At 38.5% G+C, this 28,000-nt stretch overlaps 3 protein-coding genes across 12 annotated transcripts in view; 1 reads left to right on the top strand and 2 right to left on the bottom strand.

The window, feature by feature from the left end:
• Positions 1 to 144: 144 nt before the first annotated feature.
• On the top strand, positions 145 to 12,549 carry ttc38 (tetratricopeptide repeat domain 38). Of its 3 annotated transcripts, none has more exons than XM_053235156.1 (15): positions 145 to 1,345; positions 2,081 to 2,158; positions 2,735 to 2,816; positions 2,988 to 3,159; positions 3,656 to 3,829; positions 4,412 to 4,487; positions 5,640 to 5,759; positions 5,854 to 5,913; positions 7,534 to 7,572; positions 7,921 to 8,002; positions 8,653 to 8,818; positions 9,361 to 9,520; positions 9,657 to 9,730; positions 9,848 to 9,942; positions 11,159 to 12,549. In XM_053235156.1, exons 1-14 carry the CDS (start codon positions 1,316 to 1,318, stop codon positions 9,933 to 9,935), a joined length of 1,401 nt encoding a protein of 466 aa, XP_053091131.1. In that variant the 5' UTR covers positions 145 to 1,315; the 3' UTR covers positions 9,936 to 9,942; positions 11,159 to 12,549. The 3 variants fall into 3 exon arrangements, with proteins under 3 accessions (XP_053091131.1, XP_053091130.1, XP_026782970.1); XM_053235155.1 differs by having other exon boundaries at positions 11,123 to 12,549; XM_026927169.3 differs by lacking the exon at positions 11,159 to 12,549 and having other exon boundaries at positions 9,848 to 10,268.
• On the bottom strand, positions 11,049 to 23,625 carry tspan33b (tetraspanin 33b). Its single transcript, XM_026927177.3, has 8 exons — positions 20,226 to 23,625; positions 15,553 to 15,610; positions 15,303 to 15,430; positions 15,145 to 15,219; positions 14,476 to 14,571; positions 13,303 to 13,431; positions 12,710 to 12,871; positions 11,049 to 11,221 (listed from the first exon to the last, which is right to left on the bottom strand). The coding sequence occupies exons 1-8, from the start codon at positions 20,403 to 20,405 to the stop codon at positions 11,153 to 11,155; spliced, it is 897 nt and encodes a 298-aa protein (XP_026782978.2). The 5' UTR covers positions 20,406 to 23,625; the 3' UTR covers positions 11,049 to 11,152.
• Positions 23,626 to 25,265: 1,640 nt separating this feature from the next.
• tspan9a (tetraspanin 9a) overlaps positions 25,266 to 28,000 on the bottom strand; it is a 200,005-nt gene continuing 197,270 nt past the window's right edge. For all 8 annotated transcript variants that reach the window (XM_053235159.1, XM_053235160.1, XM_053235161.1 and 5 more), the window contains one exon: positions 25,266 to 27,418. In XM_053235159.1, the coding sequence (XP_053091134.1) occupies positions 27,347 to 27,418 (72 nt within the window). In that variant the 3' untranslated portion in view covers positions 25,266 to 27,346. The remainder of the gene's footprint in view (positions 27,419 to 28,000) is intronic.

Genomic DNA, 28,000 nt, shown 5'->3' with positions numbered 1-28,000 from the left:
TGTCAGAGGTTTGGGAATGTTTGAACAGGCCCCTTGAGGTCTCGCACCACCTCGAGGTAGTGAGCTCAACTACTCAGTTAAATATTCCTAAACAGTGATGCCCCAAAAACTAATGAAATGGGCTTTTATTTGTTCTATACAAACATCATATGATGAATATCAGCTGGAGAGTGTATGCTGGTCCACATCCCAAACATGAGTTATTTATGTAACAGTCCTTCTTTGAACTCCTGATAATCTCCAAAGACAGTGAAGCAGAGTGCGCATGCGTGGACGAGTTCGGAACGAGTCGACTCTTTGAACCGGATCTTTTAGGTGAACCAAGAGAGTCGACTCGCATATATGAGCCGTTTTTTTTTGTTTGTTTGTTTGGTTTTTTTTTTGGACTTAGTCAATTGTGTTAGTCTTTCAGTGTAATTTAATCAAAATGCTTCCATGAAAAGTTGAGTGTAATAGCCTGCAGTGCTTTCTGCAGTTACTACTAGGCTACTGTGTATAGTATAGTCAGTCTTAATGAAGCACAAACACAGTCGCCACAATAATACTGCCACTCGTTTGTGTAAGATTTCATGAAACAACATCAGCCATAGCTATGTAAAGAAGAACAGTTATCGGTCATAATATCGCAAACTCAATCAGAGCCCACCGAGCGCTAATCAAAATCACCCGGTGACATGACGTATGACGCAGGACGTATGACGCAGGACGCAGACGCGGAAGTGTTTGTGGAAGCTACAGTGACGGACAGCTCTCTGTCATCCAGAGTTCAAAGCACATGTCACATTCATGACTATATTAGATTTGCGATATAAACAGTTTTGGACTTCCTCACTATTTGTTCGGGGCTGTCTGGACGTTAAAACAGCATTTAAACAGTCACTGCAAATTATTAAATTAAACTAAACTACCAGATAAATGTAAATGAAACGCATTTTCATTTCATCAGAGAACTGAATCAGTTCTCTGAAGTGATTCAGTCCGAGTCATGGAGTTGATTATGTCTGAAGAGTCTCTTTCTGTAGACTGCACATGAGCAGCAGTTTCTGCTTTATATTATATTCCCGGCATATATGAAAAGAAAATGAAAAGTTTACTGACATTAACTTTACCGCTGTTGAAAAACTTTAACCTCATGTCACGTATACAGTGTATATGTTGCTGAAATGCTGACGTCACACTCAGTAAGGACTGATAAACCCACACCAAGCAGACATCCGGTCCTGATTTTACTGCTGACTAGCTTTAAGCTGATTTTACTTACAACTTTTGCATGTCAGCTTTTACAGGCGTGTAGGAAAAGAAGACGGTTCCTGCAATGATTGCTGCTAGTTTCAGAGACTGTGCGGTAAGAGATTGGTTTCTGTTATTAATCTGAACCGAAGGAATCATTTCTGTTACTCACGACATGACACGACGCTCTTGAACACTGCACAGGGTTATTTATTATTCACACTGCAGTTAATAGACTGTGATAGCATCATGGTTTAGTGAAGTAAATGTGAAAAAAGAAGTGTTTTTGGTTTTGTTTTGCTAGTTGTAGACTTGCTGACTTCTTCACTAACCAAAATATCACAGATAGCTGAAACTATAAACGTTTCAAAAGAGGTATATAATATCTAATGCTTTAATCTTGACCAGATGCTTGAATGATTTCCTGAAAAAAAGGCAATAGTTTTTTTTTTTTTTTTTTTTTTTTTTTTTTTTCCCCAGCTTTTGTACATTTACTAATTATCCTTCGCCTGGAAATGTGGATAAAAGTAGTAGCATACTACTATTATATATATAATTACATAATCATACATAATTGCACATAATTACCCTTTAAAGTAAAGCCTCTTCACCTTTCTAGGTAAAGCTACATAGTAAAGGTTCCCTTTTTACAGCGTATAGTGGATTATTCATTAAACATTACTTGTAGTACATTTGTATATGAACTAGACAGCTAGGCAGTAGGTTCTGCTTATTCTGCTAGATGAAGAAAGTTTGCTATAGAAAGAAAGACTGTTGTCATGTTATGTTGACTGGATTATGAATGTATCTTGCCTATGTTTTATAGATTTTTTTTTTCTTTCATTTCCAGGCATGGAGGGCAGAAGGTCTCCCTCTGTCCACCAGCAGTAATGAAGCCTGCAAATTATACGATGCCATGCTCACACAGGTATCTCAGATATATCCATGCAGTAACTGCAGTGTACTTCAGTAATAAAAGTGAATGAAAATGCAGCATAATACATAAGAGGTTTGGACCAAAAGACTTTACTGAACAGCTGACGAAGGACTTTTGTCTGAAGCATTCTCCTTCTCTGAAAACTTTGTGTAGTATGCTGCAAGTTTTCCTAACTTAGATATAGATGAGTAAAAAGTTAGCATCAGTGCTTTCTGTGCAGGGAAAATGTCTATTGACTATTTTTGTTACTTGGGATAATGAATAAATTGTCTTGATGCTATAAATTATATTTGTTTATGTTCATTGTCCTAAGGGTGTCCACATTTTTGCACTCAGCTATATCGAATGCTTCGAAAGGGCTTCTTTTAGGTGCGATGGAGTTCTACTGCACTGAATGTTTAAGTACTATAACCTGCTATAAAATCACATCCTCCCATCAGCTAGTTAACAGGCTTTTCATGAGAAAACACAAAAATTTGGAAGGTAGGAGTACTCCTGGTTTAAGAAGCAGTAAATTATACTTGCTCAAATTCTCAAAAGCTATCCAATGTCATTTCCTGTGTTCAGTATGTAACATGGCGTAACGATGAGACCCTTGGAGGAATAGAGGGGTGTATGGCAGCAGTCCAAGCAGCTGACCCGGACTTTGGTATGTGAAATTGAGGCTATAGTATGTGCGGGGAATCAGTGTACTTATCACATATACGTATACTGACATAAACTTTTATCTGTTGAACAGAGTTCTCCTGTTTACAATTTACATTGCTGTGCAAGAGTATGTTTACACTAATTTTATCTCTTTACTCTCACTTTGCTGCAGTGATGGGTCATGTGATCAGCACTGGACTGCAGTTGGTGGGTACGGGCAGTTCAGTGTTGCGGGACCAAATGCTGGCCAGTGCCGTGAGGAAGACGCTGGATCTGGCCAGCTGCCAGGAGCTCACAGCCCGAGAGAAACAGCACGTCAAAGCCATCGAGCTCTTCTCGAAAGGGTAATTCTAGATAATTTGCATGCTGCCCAAACTCTGCTGATCTATGGGGCTATTATGCATTATATACAACATTTCATCATCTGCAGAAAAGTTGCCCACCTGCCAGTCATTCGGTATTAACAAGGTAGAGAGTTCCCACTCAACTTATCAAAGAAAATAGCCTGAGAAAATTTACACAAGTGCCTTAGGCTCCCCTACATCTTAGGTCGTCTCTGTTTGGCTGTTAGAAAAAGCTATAAAATGCCTACAGGCACTTTTGTACTAATTCTGTACTAATTAGGCAGTCATTAAGTAAAGAAAGACAGACAACAATATAAAAAAAAACATGTCATGCATTTAAATACAGCTGTTGTCTAGGTGTTAAATACAACAATATAGATTGTCTAATGCAGACCTGTCTTAATGCAGATCTTTTTTTATTTACATGCCACTCATTTACATGAAAGCAATTTAAGCTATACAAAGTTAAGACTAAAAATGAGCTCGTGTGTTTCAGAGCCTTGGCCAAGGCCTGTGACGTGTGGGATGATATTCTGGTGGAGCACCCCACAGACATGCTAGCTCTGAAGTTTTCCCATGATGGCTTTTTCTACCTGGGTGAGCAGATTCAGATGAGAGACTCTGTGGCTAAGGTTCTTCCACACTGGAAACCACACATGCCTCTCTACAGGTAGCACACACCCTACACAGACTCCAGATGCTAAATACACTATAATGCCAAAAGTGTGTGGACACCTGACCAGTCACACTCATATGTGCTTGTTGAACATCCCATTATATATTTAGTCCCCAACTTGCTGTTATAAAAGTCTTTACTCCACTAGAATTTGGAGCGTGGCTGTGGAAATTTGTACTCTTTCAGCCACAAGCGCATTAGTGAGGTCAGGCGCTGATGTTGGACGAGAAGGCCTGGAGTGCGGTCAGGGTCATAGTTCTGTGCAGGCCACTCGAGTTTTTCTACACCAACCATGTCATTATGGACCTTGCTTTGTGCACAGGGGCATTATCATTCTGGGACATATTTGGAGCTCTTTAGTTCCAGTAAAGAAGGCACCTTCTTAATGCTATATCATACAAAGACCTTCTAGACAATTGTGTGCTTCAAACTTTGTGGCAAGAATTTGGGGTAGGCTCATACGTGCGTGTGATGGTCAGATGTCCGCATACTGTTGGCTCTATAGTGTATCACATTCACACCTGTCTGTTTTTCAGTCTGTGTTCTTAATGAATGCACTACTGTGTTTGTCTTTAGCTATCTAAAAGGCCTGTATTCATTTGGACTTCTTGAAACTCGTTTCTATGACCAAGCTGAGAAAGTAGCAAAGGAGGTAAGGTAGTCATTTTATTTCTTTGAGCAACCAGCAAAATGTTTTGGAATACATTTTCAATGGATCGTATGTCTGTTATACATAGTTGCTGTATGACAGGCTTTATGATATTATGTTTCATTAAATTACAGTGTGTATGTTATTTTTTTAGTAAATAAATTAAAAAAATATGATGAGTGAGTCAGGGGAGAGGAAAATCCTGTATTATTTGATGTTCCTGAGTGGCTGTGAGTCCCCCTGACAATCCTGTAATAAACTCATAAACCCACAGTCAGTGCTGTGTCAGGGTGTCGGGTCATAATTGATGGGACTTTTGTACCAAATGTAATACGCCAGCTCAGACACATTAAATGTCATCACATGCCAACACCAGACATAAAAGAAGCATGAATGGCAGGATCAGGAGAGAGAAAATGAAAGAGCATGAGAGTGTAAAGGAACAGGAGTGTGTTAGTGTAAGAGTCTGATACTACACTATAAGAGGAAAAGCTAATCAGAAATAATGTATTTTTAGCTTTTTTTCTTTTTTTTGCTGTACAGCTAAGGCATTTGTTTATTCTCTAATTTGATTGGAAGCTAGTGAATTATAGATGATATCCAATTCATTTTGAGGAGTTTGTATCATTACCCAGTTGAGAAATTGTTGAGCTAGAGAACTCATGATAGCCAGTAGTGACTAATGGGATGCGTTAGTGAATTTCCATATTTTTGTATTTCCATTACATTGGCGAGGATGAGTTTTTTGAGCCTTCTGCTTGTGTGATAAGTGTTTTTATTATCCTTTTTTCAAGCTGGAGAAGAAAATACACAGACTAAAAAGCAAAATACATTAACATTGATTTGAGTTCATTCTGCGGTTTGGGACACAGCCTTGAATTGTATCTTAATGTTTGCACTCACAGCTGTGAGATTAGTGTGTGCAGTGGAGGAAGAGTGCAGGACAACCAACAATTTTCTTTAAGTAGCTTGCAATGGCACATTTCTACCAGAGAAGGTGAAATTCCAAAATCTTACATCCTGTAGCTTTAAATTGTAGATTATTTACAAAGTTAAACCCATTATATGAATACATGTATAAATGTGTTCCTTGTATTGCATTTATATTATTTAAGTCCATGTTTGTGAGCTAATTTTGCGCTGGTACATCCCTAGGGTCTTGCTTTAACTCGTGAGGATGGCTGGTGTGTGCACTCTGTAGCTCATGTCCATGAGATGAAGGCAGAAATAGAGAAGGGGCTGAAGTTCATGGCCTCCACTGAGAAAGACTGGGTGGTCAGTATTTAAAGTTGTGTACTAAGTTGGGTGCATGTGACATTATGAAATCTTTTCCACTTTCCATTAATCTCCTGTATCATTCATTTTAAAGGTGTGTGACATGTTGGCATGTCACAACTACTGGCACTGGGCACTTCATCACATTGAGAAGGTAAGCTTTCATAATGACAATCTTCAGTCATGGTAGCTATTTCTGCAATGACTCCACACACTGCATATACATGAAGTCGTTCTCTTTGAGTGTGGGAAATTACATCCACATCTCCACTTTGCAGATGCCACCAACAGTTTTGATTCAATTAATTCGATTCTTATGTAAATAACAGGCAACCAACACAAATAGGCAAAATGGCATGTATATATGTGGATAAGTAATATAGTAAAAATATGTATATATTAATTATCATATTAATTATGATAATTAATTATTATATTAATTATATATGTATAATTAATTATCAGCTTCACAAATGGTGTTACACAGAAAACATGCTATATTATATTTCTTTTGAATATTGGAAATCTTACAGTACTGAACAGTTTGAAAAGGAATCAATAGCCACTACCAGTTGTGAAGAGTAGAAAAACAAATTAAAGAGAATGTCACAAACAGTTATATTTCACTACAATCTTCACATCATAATCTTGTTTACTGCAAAACAAATAAGTATTACATCTGTCCTCTGTTGTAAAAAAAAAAAAATTTATACTTTGTCTTTACATACATATTTTGTGAAATACATTTTCTATTTATCAATCTCTCTCTCTCTCTCTCTGTAAGATGCTCAGTAACACTTACAGCTCATTTCCTTATAAAATTGTACAAATTGTTACAAATTGTACCTGAGACTTCTATTTTTTTTTAAAGCGAAGGATCGTCACACCAAATATTGACTTTGTTTCATTTATTACTGTTTACTGCACTTTATAGTATTTTTTTAACATTTAGTTTCATTATTTTAAATGAAGCCATCTTTGCTCTACAGCATTTCTTTGCATGTGTGTGTGTATATATGTGTGTGTATATATATATATGTATATATATATATATATATATATATATATATATATATATATATATATATATATATATATATAGATAGATATATAGATAGATGGATAGAGAAAAGAAAAATGATTTTTGTATGGTAATGCTTGGTAAAGTTTGCTTGGCACTGCAGTAAAATAAGTATGAGGTGATCTGGAAAACCCATCTGCCAATGATATATGTTGACATCTCTACTACAAACATTAATATATTTTACCAAAATAATGTGTATTTAGGTTTTTAATCTTGCTTTGGTTTTCTGACCGCAGCGGTAAATACATACAGTCAGTCTGCATGAAGATTTTTAAAGCCTTGCTAGCTAAGTATGATTTTCTTATTGCAAGCACTGTAAACTTATAGTTCTTTAAAATTTGGCGGGAATGTTTTTTGTATATATAGATTAGGTTATGTAATGGCGTCTTTAAGTTACAATTTTCCAACTTTTTTTATTTTTGAGCGTAACCATACTTTAAAATGCTATAACTTTACTTGTAATCGAGATCTGTGCAACTGAGACATTTAATTTCAGGAAAGTCTGTGGTTTTCAGAACAACTGTATATATAATAGAAAATGTCCAAATTTGACCATGTTTCCCAGGCTGCTATATATATATATGTCACATGGACACATGTACATGTTAAAGTTAATGAATTTTTCATTTGCAGTGTTTTAAATGATTGATTTTCATGTTCTATTTTATGGTGTTATCTTGTGTTCTTTAGGGAGACTATGAAGCAGCATTGAAAATCTTTGATGAGCAGGTTAGTGGTCTAAAAATTGCTCATGGATGTGTATGTATTGGCAAGAGCACTGACGTTGTCTTGAGTTGTGTGTGTGCAGCCCACGGAGTGGTAAAAGCAAAAGTATGTTTCATACAGAATGTAAAAAGGCTAGAAGAAATTAAAATTTTAATGATTATCACTTGGGTTTTATTCTGAAAGTAGGAACTGTGAGAATGAATGACCCTGTTTATACCCTGTCCTTTCATGCATGTTTATACTCTTATTGGCACCACTAAATACTTTTATAGTATTTCACAGTTCTGCTCTATGACAGCTTAAAAAATGCAGTCCATGCAGTATAATTTATGATTCTCCTGAATGTCTCAGCTGTCCCGTCGCTGCGTAAACTCAGGAGCCATGCTGGACATAGTGGACACCTGTTCACTGCTCTACAGGCTGGAACTGGAGGGTGAGACATCATCTGAATACTAAAAATACTTCTATCTCTGATGGAAACAGTGTGTGAATATAGCATGTCATTGGAATTATTGCCACTCTTCATGAAATTGTGCAAAATATGAATATGTGACATAAGTAATATGTGACATAAGTAATACATATTTTATAGTGGCTGACAGGTGTTGTTTTCTTGTATGCACTCCCATTTTTCTCCAAAAATGACAAAAAGGCATGGCCAAAAGTTTGATTTTGGTCCTATGTACCTATATAGTGTGGTCCTATGTTTTGGTCCTATGTAGCTGTAACCTATAAAACATGATAAAAACTATTTTTCTAATGGCTTGGGTGACAAAGGAATTTTACGTGTGCAACATGTTTTAAATAAGAGTTATTAAAAAAAAAAAAGAAAAAGTTCTCCGTTTGGCCAGACCGAAATCCAAATCATTGTGTATAACTATTTTATAGTTATGTTTTTGCCCATTCTACTAAAGGGTGCCAATAATTATGGATTTGCCAGTACATGCTATTGGTAAGATTGATTTTTGGCCTGAGGTCTGATCATAGGCCATGTCTACAAAAACCCTTTGCTTGTCAAGCCTTTATCTGCTGACTTGTGAGTAGAAATGTGATCACATGGCCTTGTGTATACTCCCACTGCAGGCGTGAGTGTGAAAGAGCGTTACAGGGAGCTGCTGCAGGTAACTGAGCCCCACTCTGAGGACCATACTCTTCTCTTCAATGACCTGCACTTCCTTATGGTGTCTTTGGGCTGCAAGGAAACAGGAATCACACAGCGACTGCTGGAGAGCCTGCGAGAGCTGGCAAAGTGAGCTGCTTTTCACTTACACTCCAACAAATAAAGTGTGGAGGTTTGTGGAATTATCTAGAGAACCCACCAACTGGGTGTGAGAGTGAGAATTATGAGTGTCTCTGCAGGTTGAGTAACAGCTCTCAGACTAAAATCTACCCTGACAGGGGATCCATTGTCAGCATCTCTAATGATTTTATTCCATGGCTGGAGAACAAGAAAGTGAACAAGGCTCAGGAAGAGTGAATTGTAAGAGTGGCATGTTTTATAATGTGATATGAGGTGAAGATGTCCTTATAGAGTGCAGCATCTGTTCAAGACTGGTATTATTTCTCCAGGGAGCAAAGGTTTCACATGATCTTGTCCTCTGCAATGACTTTGGCCTAAGTTTTTCCCAAAGTTACCCAAGTTGAGCCATTTTTGTAAGATACTTAAGAGAATACACAAGACTGTGATCTCTGTATGCCACAACGGCTTTCATGATCATTTTTTAAAATCTGGAATGCTGCTTTTTGGAATAATGCTGGATATTAGCCTAACTTTGGAAATTGTCTTCACAGAGAGCCTGAGGAAAACCATCAGCACCAGCTTGCTAGCACTATTGGGTTACCCATGTGTCAGGCCATGGTGGAATATGATGAAGGAAACTACAGTAAGACAGTGGAGCTGCTTAAGCCATTAAGATATCGCTTGACACAGATAGGCGGCAGTGATGCACAGGTCAGGCCCACCACCACCTGGGATTTCCCAAATTAGTGCCCCATAACAAAAACAATAATTTGGTTGACATGTATTGTTATTGAATTACAGTTGCTGGGAAAACTTTGCTTTATGCTTTTTTCTTTTTTTTTTAAAGAGGGATGTCTTCAACCAGTTACTCATCCATGCTGCAATGAAGTCACAAGACAAACACCATCAAAGATTTGCCAGGTGATAAATAGTTCAGACCCTGATTATCTGCAAAATAGTTTCCCCTCACTAGCTTTAAGCATAATGCGCTGTTCTGCAGCACACCTTCCAGGTATTTATCTGAATCCAATTTTCCAGGTGCCTGCTGGTTGAAAGAGATGCAGCGAGACTGAACTCCCCTCTTACTGACCGACTCATCCATAGAGCCTACTCTCTACACATTTAACTGCTGGGTACATTCACTACAGACATATTACTTCAACTATTACTACTTCCACTACAACTACTGCTAAATCACCTTACTTATATGTTTCAATACACTCTGTCAACCTCAGGTTTCTTGTGTTTCAACACACAGAGCTGTTAAATTTTCCAGTCCGATTGATCAGAAGGTGTTAATTAATTTTCTATAACAGCAGCTCTGAAAGTAGTTCTGGCTGCAAGGCATATCACAGGTTTATATTAATGCTCATGTTGTAATATATTAGTGTTTCAATTGTAACAGCTAACACGGAATTGTATGGTGGATGCAGCACATAAATGGAATTGCAAAAGTGTACATTCATTGATATGGTGTTTTCTGTGAGGAGACATTTAATATTTTTGAAAGAAGTCTCTAGTTTTGCGGTTTCTTGGTAATGTGACAAGCTACATTTTTTTGTCTTATTAGCTTTAACAGAGGAAAAAAAGAGAGGCTGGTTTCATGGAAATTCCACAATATTAAATGTAAATATTAACAAATATAAAACATGACAAGTCAATCCTTAATTTAAAAAAAAAAAAAACATTGTTAGTTTTGGCAAATTGCTGTGATATAAGGTTTGTGCTGTTACCGAAAAATAACCAAAAATGGAGTGGTATGATTACCACCCCAAAGTTTATTTTTTTCCAATAACAGCCTGTCCCATGTGTTAGTCCTTACTTAATCACTGTTATGGCCACAGACCAAACAAAATGATACAGAACAGCAATTAAATAAGGAAAACTAAATCTTTATCGAACTGCTCAGTTTGGGAGAGCCAACTATTTAGATTTATTCCCCCTCTATGCCTTAAATGAAACAATGTAACAAAATGCTATAAAATGCTCAAAACCTTGTTTTACTGGTAGTGTATAAAATGATAATATGAGATAATATAAAGTTAATGCGATTAACAACCAGTTTAAAAAGTTTTGATCTTTAAATGTACAAGTGGAGCTGATGTGTTTACTGGATTTGTCATTAAATGCAGTTCAATAATACAGATGAAATACAATGTTTGTGTTAAACAGCATTGGTTTTGTATTTATAATCTCAAAGTTGTCAGCAGATAAATAAAAGCACAAAACTTTGGCAGAAAAAAAATTAGTAAAACTGCATACAGTAAGTATATATACAAATAATTGGTTTATTTCTCAACTGTAATAACCCAGCCAGGTGAAGAGTCCTCTCTTCTGTGATCTCTACAGCAATGAGCTAATCTCATTCTGGATCTGAGAAATGAGCATCTGAGACAGCACAATACCTGCAATCTGCCGAGCAGAAGCATAAGGTCCAGGTCAGAGGAGAGTTTGAATTATTGATTTATTGATTATGTATAGACTGTGTTTAATCTTGAATACTTATTTCACTTGAGGTTGTAATGTATGGTGCAGTGTACAAAGCAAGAGCACTGTATGTATACCATAAGAATGTAGACACCTGACCATGACACCTATATGTGCTATTTTAAAAACCGTGGGCATTAACACAAAGTTGGTCCCCCTTTGCTGTTATAATAAATTCCACTCTTCTGGGAATTCCACTAGATTCGCTTTCCACTAGATTTTGGAACATGGCTCTAGGGATTTGTGCTCATTCAGCCGCAAGAGCATTAGCTGGGCACTGAGATCAAGTGAAGAGGCCTGGTGGACAGTCAGCGTTCCAGTTCATCCCAGAGGTGTTCAGTGGCATTGAGATTAGGGGACTGGGCTACTCAGGTTCTTCTACATCAACTTTGGCAAACCATGTCTTTATGGACAGTTTTTGTGCACAAGGGGCATTGTCATGATGAAACAGATTTGGGCCGCTTAGTTCCATGGTCAGGTGTCCACATACTTTTGGCCATAGAGTGTAAGTACACATAGCTGAGGCTGACCACCTCCTGAAATCTCCCTATTCATATGCTTATGAAGATCCATATTAGTTGGATAAACTGTATTAGATTAGCTTAGATATAAACTGTACAGCAGCAGATCTCCAAGAGTAGGATTGGGCAACACAGGACACTCAGGTTAGTGAAATGTAACTAATTTATCATAATATTGAGATTTATAATAATATTGAAAAATACATATGATTTATGATGAGGTCTTTGTTTTTCATGTTTTAATCAGTATTTCTTTACATAATGATAAGAAAACATCTAAAGTCATCCACATTTCTATCTTTTCATCCACACTGCCATCTTTTCAGACAGGGGAGCATGTCTTTTACAAGTTGTTGAGATAAAAAACAGAGGCGAGGATGTGAAAAAATGTGGCTCATTGTGGCTCAGTTTGGGAGAGCCATCTATTTAGATTTATTCCCCCTCTATGCCTTAAATGAAACAACAGATGTTTGCGAATAATTTGAAGCAATGCTTTATCGATTTTTAAATAGGTGAATTGAGACATGCACAAATCAATGTGACCTCCTGTTTTTCTGTGTTGCTACTGAATCAACAAATGTGCTTAGTTGAGCTCTTTTCCTCTTCACTCTTATAAAATCTGAGATTTTTAGGTACATACTCAAGGCTATGTCTTTTGTACCTTCTGTTAGAGGAACATAATTGTGGAGGAACACTCTAACCCAAATAAATGATCTTAATGACCTAATGTGATACTGATGTTGTAGATGATCCATCATTGGCAAACAAAAATATTCCCTTCTAACAGTGTTGTATTTCATTAGGATATTCCAGCAAAGTGTACTACTTAGAAAAACAATATTACCAATAGAGTGTGCGTATTGTCTCTTCCTGGAATGATTGTGTTTGCTACCTGTGGTAGAGCCAGAACCAAAGCCAGAGTCCCGACTAAAAGCAGATGAGATTCAATCCACGTCACTGCTCTGTCTGCACATCCCTCTGTGTAAATGGACTCTGCAGCCTCCAAGTACTTTTGAGTTTGAACCCCAAAACCACACATGGTATTGATCACAGTCTAAAAGAATGTGAAAAGAACACTGCACTATCAAAATATTGTGCTTTTCTCTAGTTGCCCACCCAATTCCCCCCCCCCTTTCTGTATATGAACAGCAGGTGGCAGTAATGCCTCAACATCAAATTCTGCAATTTGCTCCATGACTTTTTAGTAATACATAATCCCCACCACTGGCATTAGGTTTTGACACAACCATTTTCTAGAAATAGCTCACCATGATTATAGGGAAGGTTGCATTATTATTGGTTAGATTTATCATTGTCTAAATGTTATTGGGGCACGTTATATATTATGACAGGTCATTCACAGAGCAGAATAACAAAGTTCATCTGTCTGCACTGCAGATGGTAATTGGTTGCATCCAGCAAGTCTACATTTCCATAATTGTTGACTTATATATGAGGTGCACAGCAATAACACCTAGCACTAACCTCTCTAGGTACAGGGGTGCAACAGGAGAAAGGAACTGCACATCTCTCCTTGCTTGGGTTTCTCTGACTGCAGTTAAAGTAGATGTTCCAGGACCAATCGGTGTAGTTGTTCCAGCCACAGCATCGAAACTGGGAGGTTGGACAGGGGAAGAAGTTATATGAATATTAGTATTAGACCAAGTGTTGCAATTTTATGTCATATATAAGAGACCCATCACTCTAAAAGGTACATGGTTATATAATTTGGATAATGCTCATTATGTTTAAGCTTAGTAGTAAATGATGATTATGTGATGATTATACCAGTCAATACGAGGCCATGGAACATCAACACTGATGACCATAATCATCAAAAATTCTTTTGAAAAGTGTATATTTAGATTGACTAAGGAAATCAAGGAAATGCCTAAGCCATTATAGAAACTATATTTAGTTCATCAGTAACAATCATTCCTGACATAAACTTCAATGATTTGTTAAGAAATCACCCAAAATCATCGAAAATTGTATCTGACCACAAACACAGACACATTTGTCTTACTATCCTTATGAAGACTTAACATAATTATTAATGCAGCTAATTAATGTTATGCCTTTATCTAAATCTAACCCTATCCTTAACCTCAGAAACCAAAAGGAAACTGTTTGGCTCTTTTAGTTTTTTAAATAAAAGCTGTAATTTTTGCAAATTTTCCTAATGGAGTTCAGCCAAATGTCCCCAAGGTCAAAACTGTCAGATATTCTTATCCTTGTGGGGGGCATTTAGTCCCCACCAAGATATAAAAATAAAACCACACACACACACACACACACACACAAGTACTTCACATTTTTCAGCTGTTATCTTCTGTCAGCCAAAAGAAAAATCCAGTTTTAAAAACAGTTTCTTTCCCACTGCTATACAAACACAGAATTCCATCCAATAACTCCATTTATACCCTGCACTACCTTCTGCTGCTTGTAGCTGATTCTATCTGCTGCCTGTGTGTGCAAGTTTGACTGTGTGTACTGCACTGTAAAATCTGTTATGTTCTATACTGTACTAAATTGTATTGTATGGTACTGTATTCCTTTAGTAATGTTGAGTATTTGAACCAAAGCAGTACCCAAAGCAAATTCCACCAGCTTGCTGAATGGCTCTTAACAATCTGAATCTGATATTTACAGACATGCCTCTTTCTGAATGTAATCCATGAGATTCTGAAGGTCCAGGTCATCACGGTAATGCACAATGGCTTTCTTCACAAATGTCCCCAGAGCATCCTGTGTCTGAAACGACAAGTATACACACCGTACATGTCAGCAGATTTGCCTGCATCTATCTGGGTTAGTATGCAAATGTCCTAGGGGAAACATGAGGGTCCTTGCGGCATGCCTGTATCAGCTAGCAGGAAGGCTAATATGGTATGACAGGTGTGCTAACGTGCTTTAGCATTGTAATGAACACTCGCCTCCCCCAGACTGCTCCACTTTCTTTTAAGATTGCTTCCTTCACACTATAATGCCCTGTAAGTCCTCTGATGGAGTGGAAAAATGGTCCACATTGATGAAGTTCAGTGGTGCAAAACCTGGGAGCGTTGTGGTTTAAGTGGCAGAATGGAGAATGATATGGTCATTGTGGGATCAGCTTTTGTCATAGTGGACTGTATAAATACGATCAGACAAATACATATTAAATTGTCTGAGCTCAAACTTTGTGTTGTCCTATTATAATTATGGCAGTTTATTAGTGATGTAATGGACTAATGTTCACATTAAAACTTCTATCACTTACGGAATATTGATCAGATACGGGATTTCAAAAATGTAATCATGCAAACGAACACAAAAGCTTCCTCTCACCTGGTCAGAGTAAAAAAATCCCAGGACTGCTATTATCAGTTGGATGAGGAAGACCAGAGTGAGGCTGAAAGAAAACTGAAGAGGATGAAAGGCATGAATCACACAGTTCACAATCAAGGACACTGAGTCCTTGTCCAATAATTTGAACAGATTCTCACTGTTTTAAGGAGGTGAATGTTTTCTCGCAGTGCTCCGATGCATCCACAGTAGGTGATGAAAAACATGACAACACCCACCACTATTAATATGATGGCTGGATCGATGAGGAATGTGTCTCGAACTGGGTCTGTGAAAAACACAAATCCAGCTGATGCCACTGTGTATGAAGATTAGTAGATTGCTTTGAAATGGCTTTGGATTACATTATTTCATATGAGAAATAAGTGCATATGTAGTATATTGTCATACCTGTTGCTTTCTGAACTTTAGAATATACTCCTATAGCAACAATACATAAAGAAAGCACCTGAAAGAAATTTGATAGGTCAGTCAATATTATTATTAATATTATTTTTAGTGTATTACTAATAGTAGTCTTTTTAGTAGTTGTTGTTGTTTAGTGATAGTATTAGTCATACTAGTAATGGGTTTAGTGTGAGTAGACTTAGTAATAGTGGACTTTATAATAGTAGTAATAATAATATAGTATATTATATTACTTGTTCAAGGAGCAGTAGTATTAGTAACTATAGCAATAGTGTTACATTTAGTAGTAGTAGTGTTAATAGTAGTCAGGGGTTAAGTAGTAATTTTAGTAGCATTAGTAGTAGAAGTTTAGTAGTAACATTGCTAGTAGTAATAGTAATAGTTATAATAGGTATAGTAGCAGGTGAGTAGATGTAGTAGCAATAGTAGATTTTATAGTAATAGTAGTATAGTTAGTACTGATAACAGTGGTAGTAGTAATAGTATTTGTTAAAGGAGTGGTTGCAGTCATAGTTACAGCAATTGCACTGTATCAGTAGTGGCAATAGTAGTAAGAAGGTTAAGTAGTAATTTTAGTAGTACTAGTTTTAGAAGTAATAGTCATAGTTTTATTATGTTTAGTAGTAGGGTGAGTAGAAGTAATAGTAATGGTAGTTTTAATAGTAATACAGTAGTAATGATAGTTAATTATAGTAATAAGGGTAGGTGTTCAAGGAGTAGTAGTATTCGTAGTTATAGTAATAGTAGTAGTATTACTAGCAGTGAGGTGTAGGTCAATTTGCAGTGGAAAAAATGCAGTTTATTTGGCATCAATACCATGACCTATATTCTTACACTTCCAGATATTATTTGCATTGTGGACATTCTCAGCACAGCAGTGACAGTGACATGGTAGTGTGTGATGCTGGTACGAGTGCTGCAGCATTGCTGGGCTTTTGAGCACCTCAAAGTGCTGAAGTGAGAAACTGATCTCCAACTAGAAATGTTGAGCCAACAGAGGTGCTGTGGTCAGAAATCGACAATGGTAAAGAGCGGTTTGTCTAATAAATTGGTCAGTTAGTGTAACATATACACGAGTGCTAGTCACACTACCATACATTAGATATATACATGTATATATAGGCTGAGGCTATAACACCAAGATGTAAAGAAGTTGTGGGCCTCAAGAAGTACAACCATAAGGAGTGGATCTTGCCAGAGACTGTAAAGATGATAGAGGAAAACAGGAAGACAGGAAGAGGAAGAGGGCATCAGTTAACAACAGCCGCACACAAGCAGGAAAATTAAAGACCCAGGAGGAGTAGGTGGAAGCAAATAGGTGCATTAAGAGAAATATCAGGGCAGACAAGAGAAACTACCTGAAGGCACTGGCAGCAGAAGCGGAGGAAGCAGAGCAGCATGGGAACATGAGAGACCTGTACACCACCATCAAGAAGCTTTCTGGAAAATGCAGCATGCCAGAGAGGCCAGTGAGAGACAAGATAATACCTGACAAGGAGGGACAAAAGAGCAGATGGGTGGAGTATTTTGAAGAGCTGCTGAATATACCAGCTCCATGGGACTCACCAGACATCCAACAGCCATTACCGACCTGCCAATTGACTGCAGCCCTCCCACAAAGGCGGAGAGACACAAGGCAGTCAAGCAGCTGCGGATCGGAAAGGCTATAAGACCCAACAACATTCCAGCAGAGGCCCAAAATCTGGGAAGAAGAGTGCATCCTGGCAGAGTGAAAGGAGGGATACCTCATAATGCTCCAGAATAGAGGCGACCTCAGCTCCTGCTCCAACTACAGAGGGATTCCACTCTTTTCAATACCAAGCAAGGTTTTCGTCTAAGTCCTCCTCAACAGGATGAGAGATATGGTTGACCCCCAGCTTCGAGATCAGCAAGCTGGCTTCTGCAAGGATAGATCCTGCACTGACCAGTTTGCAACACTGCACAACATCCTGGAGCAGTCACTGGATTGAAACTCACCCCTCTATGTCAATTTCATTGACTATGAGAAGGTGGTTGACATTGTGGACAGGCACACCCTCTGGAAGCTGCTGAGACACTACAGGGTGCCAGAGAAGATCACCAAAATCATCAGGAACGCTTATGAAGGGATGACCTGCAGAGGGATCAAGGGTGGACAAATGACCAGTGCCTTCCAAGTACGGACAGGAGTGAGGCAAGGATGCTTGCTGTCACCTCTTTTATTCCTGCTGGCCATTGACTGGGTTATGAAGACATCCACAGCTCAGAAATGAAACAGCATCCAGTGGACCCTCTAAGACGTTGACTTGCCGATGACGGATGAAGGAAGAGCAGATGCTGATGGAAGAGCATGAATAGCCAAAGTAAGGAACATCTGGGATGCCACAAACCTGACCACCAACATCAAGATCAGGATCTTCAACAACATTGTAAAGCCTTTGCTACTCTATGGAGCTAAAACATGGAGAACCACCATCGTAACCATGAAAAGAATCCAAACCTTCATCAACACCTGCCTCAGAAGGATCCTTTGGATACACTGGCCTGACACCATCAGTAATCAAAACCTATGGCAGCGAATGGGATAGCAGCCGGTAGAGGTAGAGATTCTCCAAAGGCACTGGAGGTGGATTGGCCACACCCTCCACAAACCTGCATCCAGCATAGTAAGGCAAACCCTCACCTGGAACCTGGAACCCTAAGGGTGAAAGGAAAGGAGGCTGACCAAGGAACACCCGGCGTCGCGACCTGGAGGCAGACATCAAGAGAATGGGACTCACCTGGGTACAACTGGAATGACTGGCCCAGGTTCAAAATGCCTGGATAGATCTGATTAGCGGTGATGAATGAAGTGAAGTCTGAGAGCACTAGTGTAAATGCTTCTATTTTACATTCTTTTCTTATTTAATACAACAATTTTCATTACAAATTATATAATTGACATATACATAAATACATACATACTGTTTTATATGTGTGTGTGTAGTAGTATTTATAGTTTTATCAAATAAAAAAATAAAAATATGTTTCACAAAATTTGCATTCTGTACAAAAAAGCCCTTTAACCCAGTGAATGTAATGAGAGTTAAGCAAATTCATCAGTTATAAAAGGGGGGATTTAATCTGATACCCATAATAGTGTTTTTTCACACAAACAAACAAATAAAAAGGGTGAATTTCTGAGGTTTAAAGGCTTGTTTCCTGGACATATCCTAGTTTTAAAATAAATTATTATGTCAGTGGTGACTCTCCAGTCCTTTGCAGTGTTGGATGTGGTTTCATCTCTCCTGGGCAAAGCAACCATTAATCTCTTCTTTGAGCATAAAAGAAGCTGAGCTTTAGATCTGTTTCCTATATGGTTTCATACAGCAACAGCACTGTACAGAGTTTCAATTAGATCTGGAAAAGACTTGACTCCTGATCGTTGGGCTTTATCAACTCTTTTCCCACACCGATTGTCAAACTGCCTGACTGAGATACAGAGCATCATGTAGAATTCTTCACATATTTTGCAGAGTATCTGCACATACAAAAAGGCAAATAATTCTAATACAACATACAATGTCATTGTTTACAACAAGTGCAGTTATTTGGTCAAATAGAGAATGAGCTAATCATCATATATTAGGTGCTAATCAGAGAAAAACCTCATATCAGGCCCATGTTGGGAGTTATCAGAATGCAACAGAGGGAATAGATTAATTCTAACTGATTTTTTAATGCAACATTTATATGAGGTGCTCAATATGTATAATTTATTCTAAACAATGAAATGGAGATGATCTCATAGTGCTAGTGATAGAGACAGATGGCTCATGAGTGATGAGTAAACCACCAGCAGTGCTGTTTTGCTTGTAGAAGAGAGTTTGTTCTCCTTTATGTCCTAAAGCACTGTTGTGTAGCTGAATAAGCCGGTAAGCTGGCGCGATTGGGACAAAGGTCTGATGGATTAGGTTGTAGCATTGTGTCCTGGGGCCTGGCTGCAGTAAATAAACAGATCGCGGGTGATTTGGTGGTGGCAGGCCAGGCTAGCTCAGTGGCTGGGTCTCTGCAGCATGCCATGCTGTTATTCCTCCAGTCCAATAGTAAACCACATGGACACTCAGTTGCTTGTGAAATAAGGATTGATCACAGTGTTGGAGAAGTCATTCACACTCAGTTAGCCAGCTTGCTTAACCAACTGTCAATCAGCTACTGTATGCTGTCGAGTCGTGGTGGATTTGGAATGACAGATCCGTCTGTAATAGCAAATAAGCAGCAGTCTGGTACTGCTAACGCACCCAAACATGAGTCAGAGCAAGGACGAGAAGTTGCCAGTGTGAAAAATAATGTTGCGGTTTGGCCGTTTAGAGTTTCTTGTTTGTGTCTTCTCTTTGGTACACACAGCACCACAGTTTGCTGGATACTTTGTAATTTATGCTTTTCATGTGCAGAAAAACCACTGCTATTGTATGTAAATTCTAAGCTAAGGAAGCTCAACAGTGGCTGTGAATGTTAAAACATTAGAACTGCATATTGTAAACACACACACACACACACACACAAAAAACTGTTGCTGAACACAGAAACTCTCTGACAGAACATTCTCTTATGTACATAAAGCTTATTGTTTGCACAATTTGCTGCACAAAAGCACATTCGTAGCTTGTGTTTAGCAGGTGAGAGGCTTTACTTACCCAAAATAAGAAGCTGAAGAGGAACAGAAAATAACGGATCCAGGGATTGATGAATGAAAAGGTTTCTGCCCTGTTGAGATTCAGGTCCCTGTCCATTGCAAGCACAAATGTGAGAGGCAATTTCTGCAACACAACCACAAAAACAGGCCACCCAGCTGGAGGGGTTATTTTGTCTACCATGCAACAAGCCAGTTGAATGGTAGGCAAAGGATACAACACTGTTACTCCATCGATGCACGCCAGCAAATTACTTTACACAACGTGCCTTTGGCCTGGACTGCTAGTGAATAATCCTGAAGCTTTGCTCCATTGTTATACTGTCACCAGGACTGAGTAATGTGCACAGAATGAACACTGATGCAGGCAGACAAATTTGGCAAGCCTCATTTGATGACTGCTTCACCCTCAAAGCAGAAAAACATTGTTCATAGTTGAACATTAAATTAAACCGCCACTGACAGTGTGTCTTTTATATGTCATAATCTGTCACTGGCCCATACTATTATGTGTTGTAAAAACATCATAAAACCTCCATTCCACCATGGAAATGTCCCTGAGCCAGGCCCAGAGAGCTAAGAAATGGTTCAGACACATCATACACAGTGTTGCCATTATATGTCTAGATTGAGCTCATTAAAATTGAGTTTCGAGTCTTGAAAATAAAAGAGACAGAATTATTACATGGGCTAGCTTACCAATAACTGATGACAGTTTGCAATTTGAGACAGAAAGCTTTCTTTTTGAAATAAGTATTTACTACCCAAACAGATTTTGCCACAGTTCATTAAAATATGATATTATATGATATAATTTCTGATATTAATTTTGCTGGTGCTCGAGTTAAAACACATTGAGGTATGTATATCCCATAATGATGTGCTAATGTGTTTATTCTTAACTTGGCAAACAGACAGAAATATGTGCACAATTAATTCTAACAATGTAATTCAGTAACATGGAACTAATTAAAAATGGTAATTCAAAGCCTTAAGTAGGTCTTTTGCACATAAGGAAAAGTTTTTTTTTAAGAATAGCCAACATGAAATGAAGCAAACAAAGAGGAGACTTACATCTACATACATGTAAGTAAAAATGCTGCAGTCATTCCACAGTTCCCAATTTATATTAAACACAATCAGTTGTATTTTTAAGAGAAAACATTTTTAACCATGTTATTGTTCACTGTTATAATAAGCTGTAGTGTATCATTTAATTTAAAAATGTGTAATGTCTCTTGCGAACATGGTCTATTAGTGTTGCTGCACTTCATTTGCAGAAGGTCTCTCCAGAGCAGTTTGGAATTGTCTATGTAATTGACATAAATCAATCAACATACTTATAAATAGCATAACACATATTATTTTCATCATGTGATTGAAGGTTTAAGAGTGGTGTAATAATTGCTGCTGAGTGGTGTGCACTGGTGCTGAGAATTTATTTTATATTTTTACCCCGTTTTCTCCTAGTTCCCTCCCACTAGCTAGAGTTCATCTGTCATACAACAGCCACACAGGGAGAAGTAAAGCTTACTCTGAGACGTGAGAAGCCAGCCACCACATCTTTCCGAACTGGTGCTCGTGCTACTTCAGAGGGCAGCTGAGCACTCTCAGAATTAGACACCCAGAAACCACTGTCCACGCTTTTCTGTTGCACCACTTTGGAGCTTATGCCGAGTCCTTTTGCCAGAGTCATTAAGTCACTCATATAGCCATCTTTCCCTGGAACTTTCTTGCCAAGTTCTCCCTGGGTCATCATTGCTTCCAAATGGCACATAATTAGTATTGAGTTTGACCCTTCCTCACCACCAGTGGCTTGAGAATCACCTGCAAAATGTATGCCAACAGTGTCATGAGGAACAGGACTCAGAATCGAATGAACTAGATAGGCAATCAGAGAACCACACACATTAATGGGAGAGGTGATGTTAACCTTTTAGAATCTGGAAAACTTGCATGGTAAGATAACTAAGATAACAGCAACACAGACTTCATGGAAGGGCAGTCCTCATAGAGTGGCATGGTAGAGGCTTCCAGCCCATCTTTAGGCCATGGTAATGACATCCTCAACACTACTACACAGATAAACAGTTGGTCTGAGGATAATTTCATCCTATCTAAATAGTATTATATGGGGCATACTGGGCACAGCAAGAAGCCAGGTTTGACTTTACGGGTTGCTGCAAGATCAGTTGACTGATTCACAAAATTAGGTGATACGACCTTGGGCACGAATCCTGAATTTAACCACAAAGTCACCTCAGAGTTATCTGGCCACCAATGTATGCATGACAAGCTTATTACCAGACAATGCAGACTGATGTAGCTGTAGGTCATTACATTGCCAAGTGACCCAGCTGTCAGAGATCCACCTGTCATACACCTGTCATACACACCTGGTGGGAAAAAGACCTCAATTTTATCTGGTTGATGTGATCTTATGCTCCCTGTGTGCCTATGCCACCGCACGGCTCCCCAGCCTATAAGGGAAGCATCCATGCTGAACATCTCTCTCTTATGGGGACTACGCCCAAGCATATCCCTTTCATTAGAAAAACTTTGCATCTCCAGCCTGAGGTTGCATGGCTTGGACTACATTTGACAAAGATTTAACATTCTTTAGAACCAATTGAAGCTCCTTAAATGTACAAGAACCACCATCATTCTGAACAACAAAATAAGTTGACTTATTGAGTCAGAACAATAACTTTGTTGGGGTCTGATATCAGTGAGGCCTGAGACCCTGAAAGGTTGCTGGCTGGCAGCAGAAATAAATTTCTATATTATTCCCGTCAGGCCCCACTGAACTGATGTTTTTGGCTGTAAAGCATCTCCAGCCTTCCCCGTCAGAGGCACGCTCCATGAGTCTCTTTGGTGGTGGGGGCACTATTTAGGCCTCATCCCATGAGATGGTCATGAGGAATTCAGATGCCTATTAGAAGCCTGTGGGCAAAACTCTCCCCGTCTAAAGCTATCTGAAGCAGGCAGTGATGTTATGGGTGTGGGAAACAGGTTACGGAGGAACCAGGTTACAGTGGCCGAAAAGTGCCACATGGATGGTTCTTTTGGCTTGTGGCCATGCTGGTTTTATGCTTCTTGTTTGGAGATTGGAGGCAAATTGCATGGAGTTGATTTACACATGTCTGGCAGAGAAGCCTACCCACACCTGGTGAATGATAGGTAATAAGGCTAGCGAAGGTAATGATAGAAAGTCTATTGAAGCTAAGCTCCATGTAGGTGGCATAGGGTTCTGTAGCATTCTACAAAAACGTGGCACATGTAAGATGAGGCATAAGCAATGAGATGAGGCTATCCTCGGCTTTGGAACACAGGAAACCTGTAGCTATAACCGCAGTTACAAGCTGCCATGTGGATTACTCCATATGGTGTACATGTGGCCTGATGTGTATGAGGCAAAAAGAAGGAAGGGAAAGATGGCTAAATGACAAATTAGAAATACATCATGCATCACTTCGTGTTTGCTGAAAGGTTTTGGCATGCATAATCACACTTAGGATAAAAACACATTTAAAGATTAGTCATTAAAAATAAATGACTACATAATGACGGAATTTTGCGACACACTCTCCTTTATTTAAAAAATACTAGGATTTAAAGAATGACATTTAGTGCACCACCTAACATAGATATTTATAGTGCTTTACATGTAGCAAAAACTCCACAGGACAAAATTGGGTTGGCATGAAATTAAAAGTGCCAAGACACCATGACATTAAACACCTCACTCAGGAGCTTAAACTTCAACTCTGATATGTAGCCTAGCTCTGGGTCAGGACATTAATACAAAAATATAGATATGGCAGAAATGAGTTGTTCAAATCCCTTATTTCTAACCAAATTAGTCATTTACTGGCAGTGCTTAAAGAAAGAGTGGAACATGTGGATGTTATAGAACAATTATTTAGAACTATTGATATAATGCTTCTTCGCACATATGAACACAAACAGCAACATGGACAAAACAGTTACCTAATGCTCTCAAAATGACAAGTAAAAAAGCTAATAGAAATAAAACAACAGAAATGGATATAAAATTAGTTTCAATGGCATTTGAGAAAATGATTTACCAAAATGTACAATCAGAAAAGCCAAACTTTTTTGTGTAGTATGTCTCTGTGTTAGGCCAGTAATAAGCAGAATGAGATCAGATGATGAACTAACTACATATTGAGCTTAGCACAGTGTGAAGAACAGCTCAGTAAAGAGACAGCTTTTAGAAAAGATTACAGTGGTTATATTGGCTTCAAATCATATTGTACACTCATAAATGCCAAACTATAAAATAGTCACTTAACACTTTTCGAATGTGCAGCATGTATTAGTCCATCATAAATATGCCCCAACGTGAAAAGCCAATAGAAATTAATTCTACAGACCTGACATTAAGGCAATTGAATGGGCACCTTTTCAAAATAAAAAATTATGCCAATTTTCTTCACATAGTGCTGAACTCAGATTTAAAGAAAACTAATATAGGATAGAATAAAATAATGAAAACAGCATATGGAATAAAAACTGACAAAAATGACAACCAATATACAAAAAAATGCACAAATGCAAAAATTAGATAACCCTTGCTTTAAAGTAACACATTTTGTTTCCCCTTGTGCAGTTAGATATTACAGAAAGCTTTTCTGATACTTTAAAGCAAACCAAAGATAAAGATAAGCAACATCATGTCATTAAACACATGCATCATATTCCATAGTTATAACTGAGATGATATGCAGGAAAAAAAACACTGAGTGTGGGATGGCAGTAAAGGATATATTTAATTATTTAAAATTCAAGATTTAGAAAATTCAAACTTCTACACAATGTTGATTTCACTTTTGCGTGATGTCATACTGCATTACAAGTGACTATAATAATCTGACTGCAGGACTGCAGTCTAATTTGTGTTTATGATAACAACAGGTCCACTATTGTGGAGGTAAAATTACAGTAAAAGCTGATATATGTCCTAACTCCTTCACAAACCATCATCAGGGCACAACAATCCACCATATAAATACTGAGCATGTTAACAGTTCAGTTTTTATTATGAAGCATAAAAACACACAAATTCCAAGTAACTAATGTTTCTTATAAAACTGTGACTTGAGGCTAAAGGAACCTTGTGACACACAGCTCCGTGTTACCGTTTGCTTCTGTTAGTGCAGCTTTAAGTCTGCAGTGATTTCAGCTCCATGCCAATCCCAGTCAGCCCCGATATCCACCTGGTTTTAGCAAGCAGGTGTTATTGTGTTAGAGTCTACACTGTTTCTTAGCAATAGTTAATCTTTCTCCTCACGTCCTTATCCTCTTAAGAACCTCAAACAACATCTCACATAGCAGCAATGCATAGTGACAGCGGTTCTATATACATCCTAAGCAGAATACAAATTTTGTCCATTCTTCTGCATATCTAGGATGAAAATCTGAACTGCTGACCACCTCTGGTCCCTGATTGTATAAAACCAATTTTCCCAAACTACAGTAAACAGCAGTTCTGTGCTCAGTTGATGCCCGATTAAATGAGTGGTGTTTTTTTTTTTTGTTGTTTGTTTGTTTTGTTTTTTTTTAATCAGCACAACCTGCACGAAGTTTGAACACTTTAGGAGAAGGCCATGCTATCTGAGTCCTGGGCTGGATAAGAGATGGCTGATGACCCTTTTCTTGACAGAATGTCAGAAAACAATTGCAGTCTGGACAAAATAATTGATGCTCTACTGGACAGAAATTAAACCCTACAAAACCTTAAGCTAAAAGCACTGTCTTTGATCTTTTACTCTCCTCTAAGGAGAAGCAGGTAGAGATGACAGAACAGATTTAGTCACTAGAGCTGTATCTGAACTAAAGGTATGAATACAAAACCAGCTCATCTAACAGGAATGTCAGTTGAAATAGAAACTACTTTTACCTCTGTGGCACATCCTAGCCTTGCTAGAAAAAAAATTAATAGATAATGAGAATGAGGGAAAACAATGGATGAAGAGCTCAGGTATACAGAAACAGAAAGAATGCATGATCCTTGTCCTCTAATGATCAATAATGCAGGAAGGCTTCTTTCTTAGCATCAGTTAACATGCCTCTTTGCACGCTTTTCATGTATGTGTGTGGAGTTTACGATGCGAAAGATGAATCTTCAATCTTCACTTGTTATGTGCGGTTTTTGACTAATTATTACAACTAGAAAAAACTGTACAGCACTGGCTCTAAAACGTGAAAATATTATTAATAAACAGATTGCAGTCTATGTGAGTTTACACAGGGCATTGTGACTGTATCAGGGTATTTCAACATGGGGAAAAAGGAGAAACATCCACAGTTGCCTGACATCCCGATGTGACACGCAATCCACACTTTTTTTTCCAACTTACTTGCATCCTTTTCTAATCAATCAGTATAAATCTGTGCTTATGAGTAGTTAGAACACACCAAGCCCCTCTCTGACCATCCACAGCAACCCACAGTCCTACTCAGCTAACTCAGGGAACACTTTACTCCTCTGATGCAGAAAGATGAGAATTAAAGGACTGGGGTACAAAAAGAGAAAAAAAACCCCACAAAAAACCCCAAAACAAATAATCGTCCATTGAAATGACAGCGGTTTCCACCTAGCAGAAAACTACAGAGGCCAGGATGGAACCTTTTGTCATTATCACTGTCGAGGGAATTTGAACAATGTGAATAACATTTAAAAAGCACACCACCCAAAGGATGGCACGGTTAGTCTTCTATATCTTCTCCTTTCCGTGCAGGATGGAAGTTATACATTAGTAGAGCAATGCAGTTTATTGTTGTCATGATATTCTCCTTCCTGCAATTGTTAGTTAGTCCAAGCATACAAAAAAAGGCTCGAAAGGAGTAGGGAAAGGGAAACAGCCAGTACGGGGCTTCTTAGCCAAAGAATTTGAACTCCTCCTTCCTCTCTGTCTCTCTTTCTCTTTGGCAGATGAGTGATGTCACGAGAGAGAAGAGAAAGAAGAAGAAAAGGGACGCATGGCTGATGTTTGTACAGGGAAGTCTGGGGAGAGCAGGAGATAACATTAGGAGATGTAGGTGATGTAAAGGAGCTTTTCTTCCACAATCAGTCCCATAAGCCTCTGTACTGGAGCCTGGCTAGGCATTGTACTTCTTCCCTGTTCTGTGGATCTGATGAAACAACGTCATGGAAAAGGCCATCCCCAGGAGCTGCAAAACAAATAACACATCCAGAAAGTGAGGAGTGAGATACAGGTAGCCAACACACATCTCAAACACACGCACACACACACACATCAAAAAAGGACAGCACACAGCTCAAACATACAGCCCAAACACACACACGACGCTAACACAGTCAGCACATAGCTCAAACACGCACAGCTCAAACACACACAGCTCAAACACAGTCAGCACATAGCTCAAACACACACAGCTCAAACACAGTCAGCACACAGCTCAAACACACACAGAGTTCAAACATGGCCAGCACACAGCTCAAACACGCACAGCTCAAACACACGGATCAAACACGGTCAGCACACAGTTCTAACACAGTCAACACAAAGCTCAAACACAGTCAGCACATAGCTCAAACACACACAGCTCAAACACACACAGCTCAAACACAGTCAGCACATAGCTCAAACACACACAGCTCAAACACAGTCAGCACACAGCTCAAACACACACAGAGTTCAAACATGGCCAGCACACAGCTCAAACACACGGATCAAACACGGTCAGCACACAGTTCTAACACAGTCAACACAAAGCTCAAACACAGTCAGC

This window comes from Pangasianodon hypophthalmus, chromosome 6 (genome assembly GCF_027358585.1).
Source record: "Pangasianodon hypophthalmus isolate fPanHyp1 chromosome 6, fPanHyp1.pri, whole genome shotgun sequence".
Taxonomy (NCBI): domain Eukaryota; kingdom Metazoa; phylum Chordata; class Actinopteri; order Siluriformes; family Pangasiidae; genus Pangasianodon; species Pangasianodon hypophthalmus.
The sequence above is the reverse complement of the archived record's forward strand: the minus strand, read 5'-3'. Positions and strand labels throughout refer to the sequence as shown.